Raw genomic sequence first — 13,998 nt, 5'->3', positions numbered from 1 at the left:
ATTTTGAATTTTTCATCATCAGGTGCCCTAAAAAAGTGAAATTGCACTTCAAGCATGTAAATTACAACAGCTTGGTCAGTGCTCCTATGCTCCAGAGTGTGACACTGTAGGGATCCCTTTAACCCAAAACATCTTTCCCAAACCTAACCATGACATTTGTGTGCCTTTATTTTGAAAGTCCACCTGGATGTTGCATGTTTAACATTGTTAACTTGACCATGAGGCTCTGCATGTGCAAAACTTGTGCTAGAGGACCCACAGCACCATAGTTTGAAACGAAGCGCTACTGACCAAACTGATGAGTTGCTTGTGAGAATGTGTTGTAACTTACATCCTTGTAGAAAGCCCAAATGTCGAAAGCCACTATCTTTAGGTGTTTTCTTTAAAAAAAGCATAAATTTTCATTACTTTGATGCACATTTTGTATTTTTTTTAAATTAAGAATTGAGATTGTAATGCAGCTTTTGCAGAGGTAAGTGCTGTTTCTGTAAAGTTCTTTTAAAAAGGCCATTATGCTTTCTATCCTCAATGTACACTTTTTTCCCTTTTCTTCCTAGGTCTTAACTCAAAAGGATGTGTGTGTCCAGTTCCAGTGAAGATTTGCTGTTTCATTATGATCTTTGTACTTTCTATGTTCATTTTGTAGCTTCTAATGCATTTCTATTTACCTCTGGACATTAGAATGAATAGGAATCTCTTTGACATGTCAGATTTGTGGAATAAGCAGCCAACTATAACAGTTTCTCAACTAGTGGTTTAGAAACCAAACCTGGATGATGGGAGCATTCTGACAGGTTGTCAAATGCCCACAAATCTGTGGCTGGACTGTTACTCATAGGCAACAGCATAGTTAGAAAACATTTTCATCTGCCTATTTTCAGGACCACTGCAATCCTCCAGGATGCATGAGTTTGATAAACATGGAAAGATGAATTTCTTATCTGGCATTTTGAAATGAACCTGAGCACAGGTTCATGTCCCAGTTTCCCTCTTCCTCTGTCTGTCTGTTTCCACCTATTTTGCCTCAACTTCCAAGTTATTTCTTGGCTTGCTTTGACCTCTATGAATGTTACAGACCAAAAGGTACTAGTTTCTCTTACTTCACGTACAACACAGATGCATTTGAAAGAATTCAGTTGATATCTATTTACTTTGTTCTGATCATTTGGACTTAAAGTGTTAATCCAGGGTTCCAGATTAACCATTTGTGGCCATGGAGTTTAAAATTCAAGAAAAACTATTACTACTGTCAGGGCTACTTAAATATGGGTTAACAAAGCTTACTCAATATGCTAACCAGAACTGTACAGAAAAAAAAACAAACACACAAGTTGGACAATAGAAAAGAATAAACTGTGATGAAATTGAGCAGCTAGATGACACATCTATGGACAAAATGTTTGATGCCGTCAGGAAACACCACGTCACCATTCATGGGAAAAGTGGAAAACTAAAGTGTTGTTGTGTTAACTTGCCGTTTATGTATTGTTTTTACATACATTTACATTTGGGCCACCAAAAATGTAATTTGGCCACCAAATTTAGAGGCTTAGTGGTCCATGGGGCCAGTGCTTAAAAATATTAGTGTCCATTAGGGCTTTGTATCAGTTAAATTAAATTATGATACCATCACTCTTACCAGTACACACCAGTGTACCAGCACAAAGAACACTTGCAGTGATTGACTGTGAGCAAAACTATCTCAATTCTATTTTTGTTTTCCAGATTTGGGTACCCTGGGTATCCTTTGACTTGAGAAGATTCACTACTGCTTGGCACTACCCAGTCCTAGTGTTTATCCTTGCAATCCTTTATATGAAAACAAATTCAACAAATTTGTAGCCATATGCAATTTTTCATTCTTGGTGGAGTCACAAAATTAAAAGACATCTTAACATTTTTTTGTTTTCCGGTTTTTATGCTAAGCTAAGCTAATCACCTGTCAGCTCTAGCTCCACAGTTAATCAACACACATGAGAATGGTATTGACATTCTCACCCAATTCTCTGCAATAAACAAAAAGTTATATTTTCCAAAATGTCAGGTATAAGTACAAGATGTACAACCACATCACAGTTTATTTAGTTTGTTTCATATGTAACTATTAGCTTGAAGTAGCATTAGCTCAGCTTCTTAGACTAACTCTCAAACAAGCTAGCAGCATTTGCCTTAAAAGAGTACTCCACTGATTTTGCCTTGTACTTCTTTAACATTGTTGGACTCACAATGAACAGCTTAAAAAAATTTCAAGTATCAAAATCGATACAGCAGAACCTGACAGTTTTGAGTGCGTTATGCTTTTAGTAGCAAATGTAGCCTCAAGCCTCTTTTGTCTCAAGCAGAGATGAGTGGGCTACTGAGGTCTGGTTAAGTTCACTTCTCCAGACCTACATTTTTTTTTTAAATAGTCTTAAAAAGTTTGTTAGTTTAAAAAGTTTTTAAATACAACTTTTTATGCATCCAGGCCACAGACATTATGTTTCTGGGTTGTCCGTCCATCTCATTCAACACACTTTGAGGGAATTTCCTCAAATTTGGCACAAATGTCCACTTGGCCTCAAGGATGAATTGAATTGAATCGGTGGTCAAAAGTCACTGTGACCTCGCAAAACCACATTTTTGGCTGTACATCAAAAATTCATACACTCATTATGACAAAATTTTACACAAATGTCTTATGGGAGTTAAAATTATAAAGTGATGACATTTTATATCCAAAAAGTCAAAGGTCAATTGTGCTTTGACGTTGTAATGTTCGGCAAAAAGACTTGAAGCTTTCTGTCAGTCCTCTGTTCTCCACTGTGAAGACAGTCTCCAAGTGAGGACAGCACATTTCTCACTGGAAATTATTCACTGGAATCATACATGTCGATATAGTGATGACTTTAACTTTGCCAAAAAAATTACATGAGTCTGGGCAGACATGGATGGAAACTGCAGCTTGACTTGGTGAAGGCGTTCAACCATGAGGCAGTAATTCTAATTTAAATATGCAGCAGTGCTCCCCAAAACCTCTAACCATGTTTGATGTGTAAATTTAGTGGAGTACCCCTTTAAATCTGCTGGCATTTGGAATATGTAATAGAATTTCAACTTCTACTTTCAATACACAAGTGTGTCTCCTCTTAGAAAAAAATACTTTTTTGACTTCCTTGTTTGAAAACAAACAGCTTAAAATATAAAACAATAGTCTTTATTAATTTTATTAATTTTGATACACAACAACTTTCAGTGGTGGAAACTTTACTGAAAATCTGTACTCAAGTACAAGTACTGTTACATTACTGAAATATTACTCAATTACAAAAAAAAGTGCAGATGAAAGAGAGACAAGAAAAAACAGTTTTCACTTTTCACTTCAAATTACAAAGTAATCTTGTCAAAAGGTACTAAGAGTATTAGTTGCCTTGTAACCGTTGATGTCTAACACATCATCAATAACGGTCATTCAGTTAATTATTAATATTGTTTAAGACACAAAATATTTTTCAATTTTACCACTGGCTGAATATGCACAAAATGGCATTACACCTTAACGGCTAATGGAGCCTAAACAGTTACAATTCATGACATTCCTTCCCTAAAACACGTCTGGTCATATTTTTCTACTGTCATCTAATAAATGTAGTCTGTCTTGCACTCCATATTAGTTATTAATGCAGGCCATGCTAGTTTATTAGGGGTTATAGTTGTACAGATTGTTAAACTGAGTATCAGCCTGCTGCCTCTACAGCTCATATTACATATTTCATGTTGCATGAAACTATTTCGGTTAACCTGAGGTGACCTCCAGTCACCACAGGTGTTCTCAAATTCATTAACACAAATAACCTGAAGGATTAACACTTTAACACCAGCCTCCTCTCTTCATCCGCAGAGTTAGTACAGCTGTAAATGTTTCATGTGATGATTATATAAAAGGAAAGACTGGATAATCTCATGCTGTTTCTCAAACACGTATAAACAAACACGTGCGTTTTCTGCTTAAATGGGTTGTACACTGAGAACAGATGTTAAGAAGAATTCTTCACAGGTGTGTAAACAAAGCTGCTTTGCCTTATCGAGTTAATATTTTTGAAAGTCTGTCATCGACCTCTCTTTTAAACATGCAGATTGAAATTATTTTGCAAAAGGGCAAGCTTATCAAACATAGAATGTAGAATAATGTTATTTACTTTATTTGTAAAATTGTGTTTTATGTGATTTTCTGTGAGGATAAAAAAAGGGAATTAATTGGCAAAATGATGGCACAAGATAGAACAAACAAAAGACACCTACAATATAAATGTGTTAGACAAAACAGATACAGGTAAGTAAGTACAAAAGCTCTCCTGAATCTCTTTTGTTGCCACTTCTTTGTGCAACTGCCATAACCAAGTAAATATGAGCAGAATACTGACAAGTGAAACGGCATCTCATTTAGTTGCAAATGTTGGGCAAGAAAACATTTTCTCTGTACTTAAGCACACAACAGGATATCAGATTATAGCAAATATTTTGCAAATAACTTACATTTAGCATTGCGTGATAAAACATAATCAGAATTAACACAATATCACATTTAACCTGAGATGTATTTTCCTGATGCAAACCAGTAAGATGAACATAATTTGTCAGATACAAGGTCAGTTGTCACCCTCATCTGATGCAGAACTGATTAAAGGTACAGGAGATAAAGGTCACAGTAATGTTGCCATGATGAAATGTTGTAAGATGTAAAGTCGTGCTGTTGTAATGTTTTAGAGTTCAGATTAGTTTGCTATGCACAGATTATTGTTTCAGATCGTTTGATGCCTTGTTATCATGTTATCAGGGTTGTTTTCAACACATCTGGGTGGTACTTTGGGGCTGACACAGTTTCCTATTAATATTGAACACACACTATGTTGATCATGCAAAATGTTAAGACATCATCTGTCATTTATGAACATGTGTTGCTGGAAAATACGACGCAGGTGTTGAAATGACGTACTCAAAGTGAAGAATAGCTTGTCTTTCATGTGTGTTGATCCGCATTATCCTTTAATTTGATGACTTGAGTGCTAAAAAAGCATTTATTTTTATTTATACAGTAGATTCTGTGTTCTGTTTTACTCTCAACAACTAGAAAATGCTCGACTCAAACCTTAAAGGATTTATTTTGTATGGAAGCGTACTGCTGCCACGTCAGAAAAAGAAAAATGGATCAGTATCATGTTTTAATGTGAAAAGTTTATTGTTATAACAAGATATTTCTCTTGTAATAACAATATAGTATTTATCTTGTTAATTAATTGTGATAAGTTATTGTTAAAAAACAGTTCACATCATAAGGTGATAAATTATACTGTTATAACATGATGTTAAAACCATGTATGTTATGACATTATAATGTGAAACATCTTATGCTATAATGTGATAACTTATATTGTTATAAAAAATCCTTCCTGTTATATCTAATAACAACATGTTTCACATTATAACATAATAATTTATATTACAACAAAACACTCATGTCAAAATGTAATGGCCTAAATTGTTATGACATGACATCATAAAATAAAAGTTATTACGTTATAATTATATGTTATCTAATTATTAGTTATATTAGTTATATTGCTAAAAAAAAGTTTCATGTTATACTTAATAGCATAAAACACTTAACATCATAACATAATAATTTATATTATAAAAAAGGAATCCATGTTAAAATGTGATAACTTATAATCTTATAATAATCTTATAACATGAAACTTTTCATGTTATAATGTGATGAGTCATATTATTATAAAATATAAATGATACATTGTGTCATGAAACATTTCACATTATGACATGATTACTTATATTGTAACAAAACAATCCACGCCATAATTGTAATAACGTAACAATATAAAAATATAACTTATAACATGATAATAACAATATCAATATCATGAAAAGTTTCTGATGAGTTTTAATATTGTAATAACATGAAATTACTTTATTATAACAAACTTTTAGTGTAATAATTGACAGAGATATGATTTCTTTTTCTGCTGTGGCAGTAATATGCTGCTAAAGTCTTGTACTGTTTCATGACATAAAACTTTAAATCCCTTTACATTTACCCATGAAATGCTGTTAATATTTAATGTTTTATTTTCCAGAATATCTCATTATGATGTCTCAGATTTGTGTTGTATTTCTTTCCCCTTTCATGTCTGATTACTCTGCTTCTTTAACTGAACCTGTAATTTGTTACTTGAGTAATGTAATACCATTGTATTAATACGATAAGAAATCTCTGTGAGATGACAAGAAGACTGAATAAATAAAATTTTCACATTGAAAGCCTTTAATCAGTGGATGTGTTTTAGCTGGTGGGATTCACACTGGGAGGTAGCAGATCCTGCTCTCAGGAGATTTCTGCTGCACTACAGAGCGTGCAGCAGAGAATCACAGCAAATATGGTGAGTAAGTACACCGAGGGATCTTCATCCTGAGGGACTATAACAGGTTGCATGACTGAAAGAAAGGTAGCGAGGACGAGGCAGAGTTTTCGCCCAGGACTGAGGAAAAATTACAGGATTAGTTTCTAGAAGTTAGTATAGCAAAGACAGAGATAAAGACAAGTACGTTTTTGTGCTTCATTTTATAATGGACTTCTGACAAGTTAATGACAGTCTCTCTCCACTGGAATGTGAGGCTGCACAGAATATGAGGTTTATTCACCAGATACTAAGAAATTAAAACATCACACATATGATGATACCACTAACCTAAAAAACAACAAGAAATATGGTTTCCCCAGTGTTTATCTTAGTGAATGAAGCCCTTTCACATAATTAAATAGGGTTCCATATAATAACAGTTACTTTATACAGACTTCCCAGAAAATATTTTATATTTCTGAGTTATTAAACTGCCCTACATAAGACAAGATTATAGATGTTGAGGATGTGTTTGGTCTTGATTCTCCTCAAAGACTATTATTATTGCAGCCCGTCCCTGTTTTCATTGGATCCAGTTCCTGCTTCATCTCTTTACCTCCAGTGTTATTGCTGGCTATGTGAAAACAAGTTTGCCTGCTTGCTGATGCTAACTTTTCAGTATAGGTGATGCAGGTTTTTTTTAAGGTAGAATCAGTAGGATTTGTCTGAGCTTTTCATAAACGCACCAGAGAGATGCAGAGGCGTCGGATGTCGCTGTATTGGGTTGGTCCTGACTGTCTAGAGCACAGCTAAATAATGAGAAAATGAGAAAAAAAAACAGAAGTCTCTGCAAATACAGACACCACCACACACTCATAGAAGGTCATACTGTAAGCGATGATTCAAACAGATTATGTTTATATGAGTGTATACATTTTTTTTAAAGAAAATCTTGCATACCTTTAAATTTAACATAATTTGCACTTAGAGTTTTACTTTGTTACTCCTGAAGCCGATTTATCACCATGAATTAAAACACATCTTTTCATCAAACTAGGCCATCTAACATAATGTATTTTAATAAGAATATAATTTGGAATAATATGTTGTTGAAAAATAATTAGCCAGTGTTGGGAAGGTTACTTTAAATGTAGCAGATTACAGATTACTCTCACCCTGTTAAAAACGTAAAGTATAGTAACTATAACCTCATTAAATAATGATAACTTATTCCATTTGATTACCTTTTGATTACTTTTCTAACAATTGTTTTAAACTGGGCGATGAAGCTCAGAGTCCTAAAACATGAATTCAAACTAAGCAGTGTCAATCTCACATCTTGATTTTATGTGACTGATTGTGGTTACATTAACTTGCCTGTATGTGTTTCCTCATGTTTGACATTGAGCATTTCAGACAGACAGAGATTAGCACCCTTTTTTTTTATTTCATAAGGAAATTATTCTTAAATTTCCAGCGCCTGTCCGACAACCTGGCTGCCTACCTTGATGAAGTCGGCCTGTTGCAGGCATGGTAGACTCAGGTTTGTCTAGAGCAGCGGGCATCAATTTGACTGGCAGATGAGAGGCAATACAAGTTCGAGCAGGAGAACCAATCACTTGATGTGCAAAGTTACTCGCTAACACTGAGTGTAACTAACCTGATGAGTCTCCACTGTGACTCCTCTGATCAGTCAGCATGACTGTTGTCTCAGTAACATAAGCCTCTAACTGCATCTTACATGATATTGTCAAACGAGTCAGTGTCACGGCAACGCAACCCTGGGAAACTTGCTGCCACTTTTAAAGTAAAGCACGTGGACTAACCTGCTCTCTCTATTCTCCAGCACCGAGTCTGACACGTTTCACTCAGCTGCTCGGTGCATCACCCCTTTTCGTTGTTGACAGGTCATTTTGAGACGATAAACACACAGGCAATAACTCCAAACAAAACTTTTGCACAGAAAGGGTCAAAGTCGACTGTCCTCTTGTCACAGCACTCAAACAAAACATATCTCATCTCACACCTTCTCCCCGTTGTCTCACTTTTAAACTTTCAAACTACGCCCACTGTGTGATTAGGTAAGCCCACCCCGCAGCCCGACAACCATGCATGACAACAAATGACATCAGATATTCATTAACACGCAGGCACAGGGTCCGATTGTCCATAGCACATCACTCATCAACTCATTTGGCCACGAGATCTAATAACTTGTGGTTTCACCAACTGACCTGAAGACCTTTTTTAAGTTGACAAAACACTACATGTTAGCTCACACTAACAATCAATCATCAGTCAATTTTTAATAAACCTTTCTGCAATGCCGAATTGTACAGATCGATCAGCGTTCTGTGCTCACGCTGAATGAAAACAAAGAACACCTGATCAGTTTATTACTAACAGTGAAGTTCTCTTCCAATAGGATGGCTGCTGTCAGAGAGAAGCGCTGCAGTGTGGCTAAAAATGTGCTTGTTAAATATGGGTAATACAATCTGCTGAAGATGTTTTGCAGAGTTTGATTTCAATCACAAATTCAAAAATGCGTATTTTCCTCCAGGCCTGTTGTGCTATTTATGCATCTAGATATTTCTGGTGTGAGCTGCAGAGTTTTGGAGATACGGGCCACAGAGATGTCTGCCTTCTCTCAGATATAATGGGACCAGATGGCACTCAGCTTGTGGTGCTCAAAGGACCAACAAGATCCATGTGAAAAATTTAAAACCAGTGTCTCTTTCCAAAAATCGTGACCTGGTTACTCGAGATAATTCACACACCTTGTTGTGAGAAATTTCATGAAAAAAACAAAAAACAAAAAAAAAACCTTACTGTCTGCAGCGGAATCTCTCAAGACTACTTCAGAATCTACCAGAACTATTTTCTTTCTGCTGAAAAAAAAATAGTAGTTCCAACATGAAACTGCTCACGACATTTTACAAATATACTTTTTGGTGCTTTGAGCACCACAAACTGAGTGCCGTTCAATTCCATTCACTGTGAAAACAACAAACAGTGAAAATCTGGTTCTAAACAGGTTCAACTAACTTCAACATGTTGACTGCCAGTAGAACTTTATTTCTTTTGTATTTACTTAATAATTTTTGATTAATGAGGGAAGTAAGGTTCCTTAAGGTTCCTAGTAATAAATTGAGTTTACTGAACATAAAATAATGAGCTAATATACTTACTATATTATACTAATACTATATACTAACATATTATATACTGTGCTATACTAATTTATTCAGTTCTGCAGTGAGAATAGATAATAAAAATTCTGGGTTGCTGAAAATATTTGAGCTGGCTTAATCAATAATTTTCATTCAACTGTAACCAAAGAGTACATATGGCACCAACTCCAACGCCTGAAGTGGGTACGCAAGTTGGGCCTTTTTCAGTCTGGAGAGGATTTTGTACAGCTACACTGCCAGGTTTCTGTTGCTCTCGCTCTGTAGTCTGCAGCTTCATGTGGGTGTAAATGGTGTCTTTTGGGGTCAAAATTTAATGTTGTGGCTTATGGACACTTGGATTACACCACACGAGCAGTATGGAGACATTTTGAGGTTTTTTGTGTTCTTTTTTTACATTTTAAAACTGGTCACCGTTCACTTACATTGTACTGGATTTGGCTGCAATGCTGTTTTCCTCTGAAGCTCCAGGAGTGTTTTGTGAACTGGAGATCTTCACCCATCCTAACATCAGCACAGGGGTGAGTAGATATTGAGTGAAGTTTCATTTTTGGGTGAACTATCGCAATATGCTCTGATAACCTACAACTTTTGAGTTTATGAACTCAAGAAAATTGCGGCAACTGATTGCCTTCATCTTTTTAAGTACTGCTAACTTATTAACTTACAGTGTTATAATGAAGAGAAGAGAGAGAACTCTGCAACTCACACCCAAAAAAATCTAGATGGATAAATAGCACTACAGGCCACGGGGGAATGTGTATTTTTGTTTTGGGGTGAACTGTCCCTTTAAGCATCATAGGGTGCAATTCATACACTGTAAAAAATAATGGTTGAAACAACTTAAAATTTCAAGGCAAGGGAATGCGATATGTTTTTGAGTTTTGAGCCCAAGTCAAACTCATAAGCTAAATAAACTTTAAAAACTTCTGCTGTTTTAGAAACTCAGAAAAAAAAATCAAAAATTCAAAAATTGGTCACAGTGAGCTGTGAACCTCATTTGTCTTTTTTTTATAGTGCCTGAAAATTAAACACTTTTAATTGAAAAATTTAAATTTAAAACACTTAAATAATGAATTTACTCAATATTTTTTCAATACCATGTTTTGAATTTCTAAAATTCAATGCTTTACGTTTATCTAAAAGTTAATTATCTCAACAAAAGATCAGTAGTTGGGAAAACTTTTTCAAAACTAAGGAATTTTAGTCAAAACTCTATTGTAGTCTGTTTTTACAATTTAGGGTGACCACTGAGGTTAAGCTCAAACAGCAGCTGAGCAGGTGGACATTTTGCGCAATTCTTAAATGAATCGAAAGCAGCCAATGCAGCATCAAATCAAGGTTATTCCATTCAGTGTCTGCACACAGAACACACAAGCAGGTAGCTAAGATACAGGAGCTGAAACACCGTTGTGTCTGTAAATAGTCACGACTCTGTACTCATCAAGCCAGAGTTGTGTCAGCTGCCAGAAAACAATATTACTCATCATAAGAAAGACATCATCTTATACCAAACAAAGCGCAGGTGTTTTAAAAAGACGGTCTGACTTTCAGTCTCATAATATCACCTGGTATTTAGAGAGGCAGAATATTTAATCAAAGTCATGTACACACACTCATAAAGTTGCTATCAGTAGCAGAGATCCAGGTTGCAATTAAATGTATGATGGATTAGGCAGTTTATCCCTGGCATTAGTCCTGGAAGATAAAATCAGCAGCGATATGACTTCTCCTCAGAGCTCACCGGAAGCTTTCTGATCTCAGCTCATAATCTCTGTGTCATGAAGAAATTGATTTACTGTAAATATGTCCAACATGGCGGGATATCTTCGGCTTTTTTAAGACTACAACCAAACACTCTCAGCTACAGATTTACAGGGAGAGAGCCAAAGATAAACTCAGTGCGCAAACAAAATACATTTTAGCACAGTGATATGTATATTTAGCCCACGCTGGCTGACACGTTACTTAAAGGGACAGTTTAGCTAACTGGAAGGGGTGAGCATTTTCTAAAATCTGCCGTGTCAATCTTCCTTTAAGGGGCAATTAAAAAAATAATGAAGGAATGAAAACATTTGTTTATGCCAATGGTGGCTTTCTCGGGGGGGGGGGTGGAATAAAAAGGCAACCAGCTGTATGCAGTGGGGCACCGCCAAAAGCCTTTGTGCATTTATGGTGAAACAGTTCAAACCCCTTCTTTAGATTAAAATCGGGTCCACTGTTTAGCAGTGCACAGAGGCCAACTAACTTTGTAGGATTTAGCAGGCTTTGCCCAGTGGCAGGGTATTTTATCATGTTGTGTTGGATATTGGGCCACCCTAGAGGGCACTTTTCCATGTTTTATCTATCATAGATGCATCCAAAAAGAACATTGAGGCACTGTGTAGCAAATACCCGTCCCCTGACAATCCATCAGAGGTTTATGCCAGAGATTCACACATTTTTAAAAGTCACCAGAATGTAGGAAAATAGGCTACAAAGTCTATGAAACTCACATTTTTTGAGGTAGGACCCCAAGACCCCCAGCCTTGATTTTAAAATCATCCCTGTTTTTTGACGTTCACTGTTGGCAGGTATGGGACAGGATCAGCAGCAAAGTGTACAACCTATTATATTTCTAATTATTTCTAATTACCTATTATAATTCTATACAAGTTGAGATGTAAAATGTACTCACTCTGAATTCGATGCCTGCAGCACATTGCGAAAAAGTTGCACTGTTACATCACATTTTCTTTTACCAACAAAGTTTTTGGGAACTGAAGACAGTTTCTGTTCAAGTTTTGAAACAGTTTAGCTTTACATATGACTCTGGGTGATCAACGTTACAGGGTCTCTGTTGTCATATTTTGCGCTTCATAATGCACCACACATTATGATCAACTGGAAACAGGTCTGGACTGCAAGCAGGTCAGTCTAGTACCTGAACCCGAACTTGTCGTGAAACGTGTATGATATATCTTTCCATTGTCTTGCTGAGTTAAGCAGGAAGGTCTCTAAAAACAAGACGTCATCTGGATGACAGCATATGTTGCTCCAAAACTTGTATGTACTTTTCAGCATTAATGGGGCTTTCACCAATATAACAGTTACCCATGATGCCATGGGCACTAACACCCCTCCATACCATCACAGATGCTGGCTTTTGAAGTTAGCGCTGGTAACAATGTGGATGCTCCTTTTCCTCTTTAGCCTGGATGACACAATATACGTGATTTCTGAAAAAATTCTGAAATGTGGACTCTTCAGACCACAGTGCACTTTTCCACGTCGCGTCAGCTCAGAAACGCTGCTGATGTTTCTGGATTTTGTTGATGTATGTCTGTCACTTATGGAATTGCGATTGCAATTTAGTCACTTGCAAAAAGCATACTTTAGAATATTTTTACAGATGAACAGTCTTTGCTGACAGGCAACTGCAGTAATATTAGCCAAATACTGATCTTTCCAAAGTCTCCAGATTCCTTTGACAAAAACAGTCATTTTACCTTGCAGAACAGAGGAGTTGCTGGTCTGCAGCTGCCATGATCAGTTAGCTGATCTGAATCCAAACTGAGCCTTTAAAATGCCAAAGTCACAAAATACCACAAACAAACTAACTGATCAAGGCAGCAGTGGACCAACAACTCCCATGTTCTGTGAGGTAAAATTACTGTTTTTGTCAAAGGAGTCTTGCTGGTTTGAAGAGGATGATATTTGGCTTATGTCACAGTGGATTCCTGTTGCAAAAACGTTGTCTAATGGAAAGGTAAAGGTAAAGCCATTTTTTAAGTGGCTAAAATATGTTTTGCTACCAACCCTGTCCAGAGCACCACAATGCTTTAGTTCGTACCCCATTACTCCTGCTGCCTCTCCGAACTGCGGTTGTGCCAACCACCAGGTAAACTGTAATAACCTACACTGACTATCGACAAGTACCTCATACGACCCCACTTCAACAAATCCCAACTATCCCTTTAAATTAGAGACCTGATAAGTCATTTATGCTGAGAATTTCAGGAACTTACATAAATACACTCGTTCTAGGACTCACTCCTATTTTACAAAACTGCTGCACAATCTTCTTTGACTTTAAGCCGCCTGTTCTGCCGGTGCAAAATTCGGCCTTAAATATGTAAAGCAAGTAGAAGAACCAGAGCTTGACTCACAGCTTGTAGCTAATCCGTTATTCATGGAAATCTCCTGAGAATGGCAGCATTCGAGGAGTGGCTTCTTTACCTTCGCTGCTGCGTCGTGCATGTTGTGCTGCTTTGAATCCGCCTCCGCTCATTATTATCAATGTGTGACGCCTTGTGTGGGACAATCCAGAGAAACCGCTTGGGTCACCTGATAAGCACAGAATGATCTGTCACGAGCTAAAACCGGAGCTCTTATTTTATCCTACACATCCCCATCCACACACGCACACACAGACGCGC

At 36.5% G+C, this 13,998-nt stretch overlaps 1 protein-coding gene across 1 annotated transcript in view; it reads left to right on the top strand.

Annotated features, from left to right (window-relative positions):
* cntn6 (contactin 6) overlaps positions 1-1,668 on the top strand; it is an 81,851-nt gene extending 80,183 nt beyond the window's left edge. The window contains 1 exon segment of the mRNA XM_084744061.1: positions 558-1,668. Coding sequence (XP_084600187.1) covers positions 558-646 — 89 coding nt within the window. The 3' untranslated portion in view covers positions 647-1,668.
* The last annotated feature ends 12,330 nt before the right edge of the window (positions 1,669-13,998 follow it).

The sequence above is a fragment of the Lutjanus erythropterus genome, chromosome 2 (assembly GCF_056507025.1).
Source record: "Lutjanus erythropterus isolate fLutEry1 chromosome 2, fLutEry1.hap2, whole genome shotgun sequence".
Lineage (NCBI taxonomy): Eukaryota > Metazoa > Chordata > Actinopteri > Lutjaniformes > Lutjanidae > Lutjanus > Lutjanus erythropterus.
The sequence above is the reverse complement of the archived record's forward strand: the minus strand, read 5'-3'. Positions and strand labels throughout refer to the sequence as shown.